Source organism: Acanthochromis polyacanthus, chromosome 21, assembly GCF_021347895.1.
Source record: "Acanthochromis polyacanthus isolate Apoly-LR-REF ecotype Palm Island chromosome 21, KAUST_Apoly_ChrSc, whole genome shotgun sequence".
In the NCBI taxonomy this organism is placed as follows: domain Eukaryota; kingdom Metazoa; phylum Chordata; class Actinopteri; family Pomacentridae; genus Acanthochromis; species Acanthochromis polyacanthus.
Genome location: NC_067133.1, coordinates 8,190,745 through 8,205,601, shown reverse-complemented (window position 1 = coordinate 8,205,601; position 14,857 = coordinate 8,190,745). Strand labels below are relative to the sequence as shown.

The 14,857-nt window shown below is 37.6% G+C and overlaps 1 protein-coding gene across 2 annotated transcripts; it reads right to left on the bottom strand.

Annotated features, from left to right (window-relative positions):
• Positions 1-1,298: 1,298 nt before the first annotated feature.
• On the bottom strand, positions 1,299-14,471 carry mfsd11 (major facilitator superfamily domain containing 11). Of its 2 annotated transcripts, none has more exons than XM_051941407.1 (14): positions 14,231-14,471; positions 13,219-13,391; positions 13,081-13,136; positions 11,269-11,376; positions 11,108-11,187; positions 10,059-10,155; positions 9,094-9,152; positions 8,847-9,009; positions 7,863-7,906; positions 7,715-7,780; positions 7,032-7,157; positions 6,779-6,953; positions 5,406-5,541; positions 1,299-4,576 (listed from the first exon to the last, which is right to left on the bottom strand). In XM_051941407.1, exons 2-14 carry the CDS (start codon positions 13,312-13,314, stop codon positions 4,415-4,417), a joined length of 1,368 nt encoding a protein of 455 aa, XP_051797367.1. In that variant the 5' UTR covers positions 13,315-13,391; positions 14,231-14,471; the 3' UTR covers positions 1,299-4,414. The 2 variants fall into 2 exon arrangements, with proteins under 2 accessions (XP_051797367.1, XP_051797368.1); XM_051941408.1 differs by having other exon boundaries at positions 13,219-13,333.
• Between the last annotated feature and the right edge of the window lie 386 nt (positions 14,472-14,857).

The following is a 14,857-nucleotide window of genomic DNA, read 5'->3' as shown; positions in this document are numbered from 1 at the left end:
CAAGGGTCTAGGACCACTCGACAGGGAGGGAGGCGGGCTAAAAGGTTGTCTATCAAATCACTCTGCAGCAATTGGGTAGGTATACAACCAATCAGCGCAACGAATAGGCTCCTAGAGCGCAGGAAATCAGAGGATGCGGTAGTTCGGTGAAGCCTTATTTATACAGTCAGTGGGTGAAGCTCAAGTATATTACAGACATGTTAGCAGAAAGATTATTCAGTCGGTGCTAATGGAGCTCAACGACTTTGTCGTTTTTGTTGTCGACCCTGGCAGAGAATTAAATTCGTTGCCGTGGGTTGTCTAGCGCGGCTAGGCTAGTTGTTTCCGGTTGTTTCTGTCAGAATCGTCGCGCCTCTGTCGTCACTTAGTTACGCCCGCCTTCTGACTCTACACTTCATGGTGATTCGTCGGCCAGTTTTAGGAGAATCCAGCCTCAAGCCTTATGGAGGGTAACTTGACCCACCCTGGCAGAGAATTAAATTCGTTGCCGTGGGTTGTCGAACACGGCTAGGCTACCCAAAATCATCAACTTGCCCCTGCTGACAAAGTGTTTCAACAGAAAGGTAAATGCTGTAATTTGATTCTTTTAATAAACCGTGTAACTTGGGAGTTTGTGTGTTTGCTCAGACTCACGAAAAATTAGAGGGAACATTGGTCTTAACATTTATTTAGTCAAATAAATGTATTTAATATTACAGTATCTTAATCCAGATATACGTCAGTTTTACATCCTGTTGTTGGGTTTTCACCTTAGTATTTGAAATATTCTGGTAAATTTGCACTACATAAAATATTGTATATTATTCAAAAGCATTCTGGGTAAAAATCTTGTTTTTTAAATGCACTACATAAATAAATACTGCTGATTTGACCGAATAAAACAAAGAAAATAAACAGACATGCAGGTTATTTTTTTTTACATGTAATTCAATGTTTTATTTAAATTCAAGAATGACATCTTTTAAAAAAATCTGATTCCGATATTTAGAAAGAGGCTGTAATTTCTGAGTTTGCAGTATTATTTTTTATGTCGGCCAAACATTAATAAAATCTCTGAAAAAGTAATCAGATTATTTATTTTTTGAGTAATTTATCTTTTTTGATATAAACATTTAGAATGAAAAAAGACTATATGAATACCCAAAACGGTTAAAAAAAAGTCTGTGGGCACATTTTAAATCTATTTTGTTTATAAAATTAATTAAACATCACATATCTCTTTAGTTGAAGCAGGTAAAGCACACGACCAACGTTCAAAATAACATTTTATTGATAATAAAAACAAACAAGCCACAGTCTGGGTGCCTCTAAATTACTACATTCAAGTATAAAATCACCTCATACATCAGAATCATGCGTTTCCCTTCGTATCCTTGATTGCAGTCGCGACAGGAAACAAGCCCTCCATGTAATCTGGCAATAAATTAACGAGAGCAACGAGCCGCGATTCAGGAAATGACACAAAAAGGGAACGAGTACAGCGCGCCTGACACCGCTCCGTTTCCACGACGACGCCTTAAGGCCTGAATTCAGCACCGTCTGGCATCAGATCCGTTTAAAGTGACAGAAAAGTGAAGGAAAAACGCACAACAAGACGGAGAAGCTGAGAGAATAAAAGAGTTCCAGAGGATGAAACCGTTGCTGTGCGGCAGTGTTACGTTACTGATGTGAATAAGGGCACTTCAGATATATTTGTGTGATTTTGATTTAGTTGCTCAGATTTTATTATTATTCTGTATCATTTTTATTGGAAACACACTAAAAGGGGCACTCAGCTGACCTGAATTCATTCTTTTCTGTATCAACCGTTCATATTCAGCATAATGCCACTTGAGTCTCTGGTTTTCACACGTTTAAAGGTTCTGAACATGATTTACATCCAGCAGACTTCTCGTGTTTTTGTTAGCATCCTCACACATGGTGCAAATTAAATTAAAACGCTGCTCTTTAGTTCCAAAACCTCCACAGAGGACTTTAACAGGAGGAAGCCTGGCAGATAAACACACAGAAAGACTGCTAACCCTCTGAACTCCAAACAGGTTTTACCTTCTGCCTCATTTTTCTTCACCGTGGTTCATTTTTCAATCTAAAGTTCTGCATGAAGAAGAAGGAGAGGAACTCAGAAATGTTGTCTGCCAGTCGGACTCAGAAGAAAGTTAATAAATGTAAGCTGAATTTCTTTGATTATTTATTTTCCAAGTGTCCTCAGTTGTTACCAACACTAGAAAAGCTAATGGTGGCTTCCCATGGCGTCGATATTTAACCATTTATAACGTGTATCCCCGTCTCCTGTCTGCTCTGTGTAAACTGTCTGAATAATTACCAGATAATTGTAATTATTGGTCCCAGCTGAGTCGATGATGGTTTTTCTGTTGCACCAAGGAGAGCATAATTTTAGTTTTTAACAGAATATTATCAGCACAAAATGGTCATATTTGGACTTAGACGTGGTTAATTTTCCCAACTGAACCCTACGTCACAAAGGATTAGTTCAAGGACCGTTAGAAAGGCAAATATCTAGTCATTTTTTTCCTGTCATAGTTCGGCATTTTTTAAAAACACAGCTGTTTTGTCACAGCTGAGTTGCCAATGGTTTCTCTGCTACACCGAAGAGAGCAGATTTTTAAAAAATTTTTACCGAATATTATTACCACAAAATGCTCATTTTTGGACTTTGATGTAGCAAATTTTCCCAACTGAACCCTACGCCACAAAGGATTAGTTCAAGGACTGTTAGAAAGTCAAACATCCAGTCATTTTTGTCTGTCCAAGTTTGGCACTTTTTAAAAACACAACCTGCATTTCAGCTGAAAACTCTGAATTTCTGTCATGTGTCTGTTAGTCTCAGCCGAGTCATTGATGGCTGCACGGTTGTGTCACAAAATTCATTTCTTTTCTTTTTTTCCTTTTTTAATAGGGTGTGGTTAGAACAGCCAGCAGCAAATATGCAAACAGCATGAAGAAAAAAAGTCAGCAAAAAAAGTAAAGTAAAAAATATCATCAATATTAGTTTCTGGCTGATGAATTATGCAAGTTTGGCAAATTGTTTGTTTTTTAAAGAATCTATTTTTGGCAGATTTTTAAATGTAACATGAAGAATAAAACATTCTTTTGATGAAATAGAAAGTTTTGAAGCTCCAAGGTAACAGATGATGAGTTCAAGGACCATCAGAAAGTTGAAAATGACACATTTTTTTCTATTTTTACGTTTTTGGCTGATAAATCAGCATAATTTGGGTGATTTTTTTAAAAGAAATCCTGTCCTCGAAGCCTGCCAGTGGGTTAGATAACATAAGATGTCATCAAGGTGCATTATGGGACTTGTAGAAACCGACATTTTTTTGGTAAATATAACTGTGGTGTTACATCACTGCAGTGTCCCTTTAAGCTACAAGTTAAATTCAATCCAAAAATCTGGAATCAAAAGTAAATTCCCCCTGATTTGCCGTCTTGTTGTGTCTCTTTCCTGTCAAACATTCACCGTTTGAACATCAGGTGACGAGAAAAAGCAGCAAAGAAAAAGACTTAATCTTTCTTTCATGGAGGCACAAACAGTCTGTTGTCCAGCCGTCAAATGATCCGATTACAGCGCGACGTTTCCCCTAAATATCAGCGGAACAGCAACACAGAACCCTCACATGGAACAGAAATGAACAGAAAGAACCCAGTTTCTTGATTATGTTTCCCTTTAAACTAACAATCTGTTCCCAGTTGCAGAAAATTTGTGGTGAAAAGTGAATTTTGCGGCTGTGATGACCTTTAAGTGGAGCTGAAGAGTAAAGCAGTAACGACACAAGTGCAGTGAATAGATGGAGGAATTTGAGAGTGACGGTTTTGTCAGCGTTTCATTGTAATATGTGCACGAGTCCAAGATATTCTTTATTTTTCTTGGCAGCAAACCCATAAAAAGACCAACATCTGTGATAAACGGTGCGTCTGGGACCATTTTCAGCGGCGGATTCAGTCACATTTACAGCAGCGGAAGGTGTATTCAGTTGTTTCTAACCGATTTTGGCACAAAGAAATAAGCCGTTTATGACGAGTCTCTTTATGGGATTTACTGTCAAGATCAAATAAAGTGAATATCAGCAGACGTCTGTTTAAAGTGAACATTAAAACCAGCGGCTGATCCATAAATCGGTGTGTCCTCCCTCCGTACTGGACTACCATCAACCCAAAGTGCTTCCATATTTCCTCCACCACCCCGCTGAGTAGAATTTATTCAGACTGTGTGCACAAAGTAAAGAAAACGAGTTTGGAATGAAGCTAACTGAGGTATATCTGGCGTGCACACTCCACCTCCCAGACATTTGGCTCGGTGAAAACCAAACGTACCACGGCGTCGGTCCGACACACGTCTTCGTGGAGGAGTTCTAATCCAGCTGTGGAGACCCAAACACCTCCGGCGGTTCCCTCAGATGCTGTCGTAGTCGGACTCCCGGCGGCTGGACTGAGCGACGCCTTCGGCCACGAAGAAGGTGACGGAGCCGAGGAAGCCGGCGATGACGAGGATGAGCAGCTGCCAGTGGAGCAGCAGGTAGTTACTGTAGTAGAAGGCCAGCGCCGCCATGATGGACTGGAAGGAAACCACACAGCCAAGAGCACTTAATTAAAAGTTTAAAAAATCTTTCTGTGTAAATATCTAGTGCCACAATGTAGACATCTGCGGCTTATAGTCAGCTGCGGCTCATATAAGTACAAAACTCTTTTCTTTTAAATTTAGTGGGTGTGGCTTATATTCAGGTGCGCTCAAACGTATGGAAACTACAGCAATTTTATAATGCATGTCATGTAAAAGGCCGGGTTCTGCTCGAGGTTTCTTCCCTGTTAAAAGGGTGTTTTCCTTGCCACTGTCGCCTTTGGGCTTGCTCTGGGGGTCAGGCATATGGGTTCTGTAAAGCGTCTTGAGACAATTTGACTGTAATTGACGCTATATAAATAAAATTGAATTGAATTAAAATGGGAGCAGTGCCGCTCCCGTGGGATTTTGTGATGGACGTCGTTCCACGTGGTTCTTTGACACACTGTAAGACCCCATAAAGTGCATCTTCTCTTCTTTCTGGAACCGTTTGAATTTTCTCTCTAGTGCAAATGGTTGAGGAGTTCGGTGAATTTAAAGAGCGCTCGTAAAGTGGGATATAAAGGGTTAAAATCAAGTTTCAAACCAGTCCAGAATTAGATCAAAAACCGAGTTTGTAAACAAGTCTAAAACCAGCCCAAACAATGTTTCATAACAGTCCAAAAAAGAAAGTTTGAACCGATCCAAAACTGGTCCAAACACAAGTTTGAAGGCACTCCAAAAATCACATTGGAACCATTCCAAACCTGGTTTCAAACCAGGTCTAGAACCGATTCAAACCAGGCTGAAGTGATTCTAGAATCAGGTGTGTGGATGTGGAAGTCACCTGGATGAACTTGAAGACGGCGAATGCTGGAGCGCTGTTGTCTCTGAACAGGAAGCCGATGATGCTGAGCAGCTGAGTGTTGAAGCAGCTGTCGCCCAAACCGAGCAGGAAGCTGCAGAGCAACGCAACGCCGACGCTGCAGCGGGAAAAGACTTTATTTAGGCACCAGTGGCTGGATCTAAATCTAACGTGGACAAGCTGGTGGCGTCAGTCAGAGGAACAAAACAACTTTAAATGTTTTAAGGAAGAATAAAAGACGTAAATCAGAAGTTTAGGGTTAGTTAAAGTCTCCTGGAGCAAATCAGTGACAGAAAAAAGGATGATTTGACTTAATTACAGTAAAAGAAATAAAAAACAATTATGACCCGACTGAAAGAAGTCACTCATTCCTCTCTCCTCATTTAAAAACTCAGTTCAACCACCCCACTGTTTTTAGCCATTTACCTCTTATGTGTCAGAGTTTATCATTGTATTATCTGCTTTATTTCATTTCTCTTTATGTTTTCACTGTTTTGTATCGACTGTTTATGCTGCCTCTTGGTCAGGTTGTCACTATTAGTGAGAACTGGTTCTCAGCTGGCCTACTATATTTAAATATTCTACTTTAAAAAAAGCAGATATTTAAATGTATTTTTTTTTTACAAATTTAATACTTTAATAATTGTTCTTTTATTTGGTTGATAAGTTTTCTTTACTATTTATGTTTAGTAATTTTGTACAGTTTTAATTTTTCTTTGCGCACTGGTTTGATTCGTCTTAATTTGTTTTCACTGTTTAATATTTTTTTTATAATTTTTAATAAAAGTATCTACCGTAATTGATTAGCATTTTTAATTTTACTTGTTTTTATTTTTTTTTATTGTTTTTTAAATTTATTTTCTGAAAAATATGTTTAGCCATTTTTGATTGTTGAACAATTTATCTTCTTGCTTTTATTTTAAATAATTTTGCTTTTTTTCTTTAACTATAACAATTTATTTGTTTCACAATTTTAACGTGTAATTTTTCAAACAACCTAACTTATGTTTGGAATTTGTTCAGTAATCTACTCTTCCTTTGTTTAAAATCTTTTCATTTAAATTGTGTTTTGTCATGTTTAATAATTTTCTCTTAATTATTAAATTTTCTTTTTTTATTATTTGTTCAGGTTTCTTATCTACAGAACACCAGCATCACAGAAGTGTTTGGTTTCTGCCGTTTTTCACACTAGTTGTTTTTCTTTTGTCCTTTTTCTGCTTTAACATCTCAAACCTTCTTTCCATTTTCTCGACCTCTCGTATCTCCTGCACACTAAAAGCAAGAAAAGTTTTTCCTTTTGAACCCTGTTAGTGTAATAAATGTAAAACTAAACACAGTCCAGGTGAGTTTCTCACTTGGGGCTGATGTACGACTGCAGGTCGGTTCCTGCTTCAGGAGCTATAGGAGCGTCGCTGGCGATGTTCAGGAAGATCAGGTAGAAGGCGACATAGTGGGTGATGAGTCCGAGCAGAACCACCGGGTTCCTGCCGAAGCGATTGTCCTTGTTGAGCAGCCCGAAGACGCCCCCTCCTGGACGCACAGAGAACAGCAGCAATAAACACCTGGACGACTGCTACTTCTTATTGCAGCTTTAATAAATGAACTCACCTAAGATTTCTCCAATTCCGATACAGATCCCAGAGATCCCGATCAGACTCTTAGCGTCCTGACCGAAGCGGGTCATGGCTCCGATACACGTCCCGTAGACGCCGCTGTAGAAGGTCAACTCCAGACCTGTAGATTCAATTATATTCTGCTTAAAAAGATTTAAACCCTTCAGATCTTTATGTTCTCATCTATCAACAACTGAAGGTCCTCAATTCATCCTGTAGCAGGTTGGCATAAAAAAATCCCCATCAGCCACAAAAAGAACAAGAAGACAGTTTAAATCCAGAGTTCAAGAGACTCTGGATTTAAAAAGTTCAAATCCCACTTGAACTTTTCCAAAGGTAGGTCTAAAACCAGCTCTAACCCATCTCTGAAGGTTGGAAACTCGTGTTAAAACAGTCCAAAACATACATTTGTAGGTATTTGGAGACATTTCATCCACTTTACCTACAATAAAACCTTTTATAGAATTTCTCTCAAAGCTGACGTATTATTTCTTCATTTTTATTCAGTTGGTAGTTTGTTTGTATTTTTGGTGAATAATTTCAATATATGTATATAATAGACGCTCATTTCTGTCTTCCTCCATCATTTATCTGCGTTTTTCCAGGAAGTCAAACACTACAGTTGATGCTGAACAGGAAGTTGTAGTTTTTAGTGTTTTCTTGTTGCGTAGAACTCACCGGTGTATCCAATGGAGACGCTCAGCAGCAGCATTTCCTTGGAGACAAACATTTTACAGGCTTTAACTGAAAAAACAGCAGAGCAGATGTTAACGCACAAGATGATTCAGTTTCAGCCATGAAATAAAGGCAGTTCTGATCAACTCACTGAAAGCGTCCAGAGCCTGAGAGCAGAGTCCCGGCGGAGTCGAACTGTGAACAGACGTAAAGCATCGATAAATATCTACAAATGCAGTTTATATGAAGCTGAATCTTGTGTCCTTCGACCTTTTACAGGATCGTCCGTCTTCTCTTCGCACTCATCCCTAAACTGCTCTGGTTGCCGCGGCGACCGTATCACAGCAGTTTCAAAGACAAATGTAGGAAACACAACAAAGGATAGCATTTACAGTGAAAGGTCGCCTGTCTGCTGCGACGCAAATCCGTCCTCGAAAAAAAAATATTTCTGCAATATACGGAGATCATCTGTTCTAAAAGAAGTCAGGAGGCTGGAGAGGCGCCAACCAGAGACCACATCAGGAGCTCAGCACAAGCCAAATGTTAAAGGACAGAAAACGGCTCCTTAAAGAGTCTAATTTCACTGCTTAGACCGAAAGCAAATGTTGAAAATAATTCACTCACAATGCTGGGAGCCGACACGCTTAGCTCTGATCTACACCGTGTTGTCCTAAAGGTAAAGTTTGCCTGAAATAAACCAGAACAATCCTTAACTTCACACATCAGAGCTGAAAACATCAGAGCTGCAGCAAACGTTTACTTCATTACAGATAAATCCTCTGAAACCAAAAGTTTAAAATGTATGCTAACTGTGAAAAACAATGTTCAAAATCAACATTAAACTAGTAGAACACCAAGTATAAAACCAGTCCAAAACCAAGTTTAAACCAGTCCAAAGCTGAATCTAAAGCAATATTTGAATACAGTCTAAAACCCAAAAAAAAAGAACCCACAGTGAGGTAAAATTGCCACATTTTTAAGAAAACGGAGCCAACAGTGAGGGGAAAAAACCCAAACACATCCAGAGGCTGTTTGGAGTTCACAGGGTTAAATCCAGAATGTGCTTCCATGTTGTCGTTTTATAGAGGTTTATGATCCAGACGTAGAGAGGCCCAGGGACACCTGGAAAACTCACCTGGACGTGGAGCTCTCGATGGATTCGGGCTCCAGCAGCGACTCGGTGACCTCCGAGTTGACAGGAGAAGATTCAGGGTCGGGTTTCCTGATGAGGAAGAAGAGGAAGCAGCCGACCAGACTGATGACGGTGAGCGAGATGAACACCGTCTGACGGTCTTTATCTGAGACGACGTGAGTCAGAAGCAAACTATGAATAACTTTAAACTCACGAGGCAGAGATTTCAGGAACCACGGCTGGATTTTACCTGTTATATGAACGTGTCCGTGCCAGGCGCAGTAAATGTACAGATTTCCAAAGAACAAGCTGCAGAGACGACGAAAAACTGACATTTAGAAACAAACAAGTTCACGTACATCTAAAGTACAGAAAAACTGGAACAAATTACTATAATTTTATCACTGTGTATGTGAGGATAAGTGTCATGATAAAAATATTTCTAAGAAACGGACACAAATGTCAGAATATCTCATCTGTTTGCCAAAATATTCCAAATATGAAGTGAAAATATTAAAAACAACTACAGAGTAAGGAAGATGAACAACAAAGACACTGAAAATGCCCAAAGGAAGACATAAAAAAACAAAAACAATCAGTCTAAAATAAGATGTGCATTTGCTAAAAAAAAAAGATAATACAAATGTCAATAAAATGAGCAAAAAAAAAAAAACACTAAAAATGTTGAAAACAAGGTGCACATTAATGAAAGACATACAAAATGACTGAAATGAAACAAAAGCAACCATAAGGTGATAAATTGACTAAACAGATGTAGAAAAGGTTCAAAATTAGACACAAAATGACTAAAAAGTACTGGAAACAATTAATTAAATCACCAAAATGGCATTAAAAATGACTGAAAAGTGATCAAAACAACAATGAAAATATCCAAAATTATCCATAAAGTGATGAAACAGAAATGCAATGTCTAAAAGGAGATGCACAATGAAGAAAAAGACATCCAAAAGGTTCAAAACGGACACCAAAAATGCTCAAAATGTCCAAAACAAAACGCAAAACGACCAGAATGACCTTAAGTGAAATGGCGAAATACACTGAAAACATCCGAAATTGGACACAGCTTGACAAAAAGGCACTTAATGTGTCCAAAAATCAGAAAATGTGGAAAAAAAGACGCTAAAATTGTATAGAACAACTGGCACAATGACAAAAAAAAGACTTAAAAATGACTTGCTGCATAAAAAGGTTTACCTGAACTGCAGCAGAGCCCAGAAGATTCCGCTGTTCCTTCCTATGGTGCTGTCGGTGGAGTTGATGGCGAGAACGTTTCCCTGAGCTGTCCACAGAACTGGAGAGAAAATGCACACAATGATGAAAAAGACACTCAAAACCTTCAAAATAAATAACTATCAAACACAAAATATCCAAAATGTAACGGAAAATGTCCAAAAAGGCGCTGAAAATGTCAGCACAAAATGTTCAAAATAAGGAGAAAAACGACCAAAAACACTAAAAATGTTTTAAACAGATAAAAAAAAGTGACCAAAATCAATGCAAAATGTTCAAAAGATAACCAAAAAGGACCAAGAATAACTGCAAAATGTTCAACAAAAGACAGAAAATTATCAAAAAGAAACTCAAAATGTTCAAAATAAATAACAAGGTGACCAAAATCAACGCAAAAATGTTCAAAACATGACCAACAAATGAGACAAATTACTGCAAAATGTTCAAATATGACCACGAATAACTGTAAAATGTTCAATGTAAGACACAAAATGACCAAAAAGACATTGAAGATGTTTGAAATCGACTGGCCAATATTTCAAAATAAAATGAAAAATCACCAAAAACACACTCGAAATGCCCAGCAGAAATAAGTGTGACCAAAAACAATGTAAAATGTTCAAAATAAGACGCAAAATGATCAAAAGGACCCTCAAAAAAATAAAAACAATGAACAAAGTGAGCAAAATAAATGCAAAAAGTTCAAATTAAATAACGAAGTAAGCAATATAAATGAAAAAACTTCAAAATAAGAACTGAAAAAAACTTATTGTCAAAAAATAAATAACAAAATGACCAAGAACAAATGCAAAATAGCCTAAATGTAATGAAAAGGGACCAAAAAGGTGAAATATGACAAAAAAATGATTAAAAACACACTTAAAATGTCCAAAATAAGACCCAAAATGACCAAAAATAAACGAAAAATGTTTAAAGTACGACACAAAATGAGCAGAAAGACACTCATGATGTCTACAATAAGCTCCACGGTGGAAGAAGCAGGTAAAGCAAACCTGCAGCTCCGATCCCGACCAGCACCGACGCCGTGTAGAAGCTCCAGGTGTACGGGTGGATGAACATGGCGATGTAGGCGCTGAGGAAAACAATGAAGACGAGCATCAGGGCTCCGATTCAGCATCATGAAGGTTAAACGTGTCTGCAGGTGTGGACTCACCTGTACAGGAGTCCACTGAAGAACATGGAGAGCTGAGGCCCGATGACCGTCACCACGGAGGGAGCGATCAGGTTGGATGCTGAGAAAACTCCATAGATGATGGACATGCTGCAGGAAGACAACATTCAGACTGTTGAAAGGTGCGTTTCTTTAAATAAAAAAAAACATTTACCAGTCATAAATGGTAAAAACAAAAGGAACAGCTGAATTTTCTGTCGTCTGATGGCCAATGACTCGAGGAAAATTAACCAAATCTAAGCTCAGAGCCGCGACATTTAATCAAAACCATCAAAAATTACCAAAAGTAAGCCGTTGCCTCTAGCTTAATTACGTAAAAAAATTAGAATCATGAGATTGTTTTTCCACATATATGAAGCCACGACTGATAGTTTAATATCTAAACTGAACACAAAGAGGCAAAAGTGTGACAGATAAATAAAAAGAGAGAAACGATACAAAACAGGGCAAAAAACAAGGAGACAAAACAACAAAAACAGGACACAAAGACACAAAACTGAGATGCCAAGAGTCATCAAGAAATAAAAATTTGTAGATGCTTGAAACATGGAAATAGTTAAATATCCGTAGAATGTGGAGAAACAATTACCAAAAAGATGCTTGAAACTACACAAAGGAGGCAAAATCGTCCCAAAAACACACTAAATGACACACGAAACAACTAAACAGCACACAAAACAACAAAAAACGAGAAAGAAAACCACAACAAGATACAAAATGCTAAAAAAATAACACACAAAACAACAAAAATAGGAAGGAAAAGCCCAAAAATGACAAAACTGTTTCAAAGACACACAAAATGACCACGAGACACAAAACAACAAAAAAGAAAAAAAACTGCCCCACAAAGACTCTAAATTTGACACAAAACAACAAAAAATTAAAAGAAAACTACAAAAACAAGCCATAAAAAGAGAAAAATAACACAAAACAACGAAAATGTGACATAGAACAAGAAATAGGGGGGAAAAAAAGCCAAAAAATGACACAAAATTGTGAAAACGAGACACAAAACAGCCAAAAAGAAACAAGAAAACACAAAATGAAGCACAAAACAACAAAAAATTAGAATTAAAACCAGAAAAACGAGACACAAAACAACAAAAATATGCCACAAATTCAGAAAAATGAGTGGAAAAAAATGCCAAAAATGAAGAGACACAAAACAATCACAAAGGAGAGAAAAAGCTGTCAAACATCTGTAGTATTTGGAGACAAAACGACCACAAAGAGACTTTCAACAACACAAACGACATGAAACAACAAAAAATAAACAAAACAACAATAATGAGAAAAAACAAGACACAAAGCAACAAAAAATAAGAAACAAAACAACAAAAATTAGGGGAAAAAAAGCCCAAAATGACACGAGGCATAAAACAACAAAAAATAAAGAAAACTACAGAAGCAAGACAAAATAAGAAAAGCAACACACAAAACAATAACAATGTGACACAAAATAACACAAATATGACAGAAGTGAGAAAAAACTGTCCCAAAGACGCATAAAACGACCACAACGAGACACAAAACACTACAAAGGAGACCAAACTGTGTCAGCATTTATTGAGGATGTAAAATATGTGAAGTCTGTGGAGACGCTAGTTAGTCTTTAGCTGTGGACGGATTTATATTGCAGAGAAAAATGAGCCACAGTGAATTAAACCAACAACACATACTGCTGCTTGAGAGTTGAGGTTCATGTAAATCCCTCCTGACTGAGACGTTTGTTCCCTAAAATAGTTCCTCTAAGATTTAATTAGGAGTTCCTGACTGATCTGAACTCTTCGTCACCTCGTGTATCCGCTGCCGTGGAACTCGCTGGAGTTGAAGCTCTTGATCACGGTTTGCTGTGAACAAAAACCACAAATTACCCTCAACGCTATCTTAAATGATCAGTAATTAAGCCGGAACAAGCGGCAGTAAACCAACCTCTATGTTGCCGCACGTTTGGAAAGCCGTGAACATGAACATGAAGCCGAAGCCGAGGACGATGATGTTGGACAGCCGCTTCCCCTCTGGAGTCATCGTGGAGGATTTTAAATTCCTTGAGGAAGTGAATGAAGAAAAAAACGAAAAAAACTCTATTGTAGTGAGCAGCACATCTAGGAATAGAAACAGAGGAAGTGTGCATGAGAAGAATCCAAGAAACGTGAATTATTTAAAAAGAAGCCGAGACAAACGTGTAAACTCTGACTCTGTCACTCAACCAAACTCCATTTAAAAATCTTTCGTTTTAGCAAAAACACACACAAACTCATGATTTCACAGAAGACGCTAATAATTAGGGCTGCAACTCACAAAAAGGGACATAAACAAGAAAATATTCACATTTCACAGAATTTAGACTGTTTTTAATTTACAAAAACTATTAAACCAAATTATTAATCATTTTTAAGCTACTTCCACTCAGGAATCAATAACTATTTCTTATTCTGATGTAAATATTTGCCGATTCATTCAATAATATCTGCAGTTCTGTTGCTAATTTTAAGTATAATACTTCACAGATTAAAAACTTGATTCATATATAAACATAACCTTATTACTTTATGTATAAGGTAATAAAGTTTTTAACTTATTTCTGGCAAATATCTTAATGGGTTTAGGTGAATAATCAACCTTGAAATTGCAGTCAAGCTCTAACTTATAGTGAGATTTCCTTTAAATTAATGCTGTTTGGTTGGTTTATTACAAGCCGAATTATAAAATGGACGATATGGATTCTGTAATCACATAAATATTTGTTATTTCACTCATCATATCTGACTGCCAGCGAGTTATCCTTAAATGGACTGACTTTTACACGGGGTGTTGTGTACATGTCTATTTCTGGAAAAGCAGGAAGCCTAAATGCTAAAAACAACAGCTGGTAGACAGAAATAATTTTCTTCTGTCGTGTGAATGAAGTGAACATTAATAAAATGAGACAAACAGAACTCACCGATCACTGAAGCTCACCAGCCTTTCTCCGGATTCACGCTGCGTTTTTCAGCATAATTAGCTGTTTTTATAAACTATGAGAAGTTTGTCCGGCAAATTCCTCCGTCCGGTCACTAAACGGACTCTAACATCGCGGCTCCGTCAGCTAAAACCGGATTCTTTGCGCTAGTTTCGCCGGTAAACAGGAGAAGCTAGAAAACGGTCATGTGAAGGAATCAGCTGACTGAACTGCGACTTCCTCTTCTGTGGTGTTCATTGGCGACCGGAAGTAAAACATGGAGGCGGAGACTCAGCGACTCCAGCTGGTGGAGTCTGGAACTGCAAGTCCACTATTATTATTATTATTATTATTATTATTATTATTATTATTATTATTATTATTATTATTATTATTTGAGAGTCCAAACATAAATATTGGGGTTAAGACCACTAGTTTTATATATGGTGTGATTTCACCTGAGAAATTTACAAGTTAGGGTACAAACTCTATTTTACCTGACCATAATACATTTAAATTCTGAGACGCTATAGCATAATTTATTATGGAGTTTAACGTGACAATTTACAAGTGAAGTTCTGACCTGACAAACGCTTCATGTGTCACCTTGACCTATGTTGACAATATGAC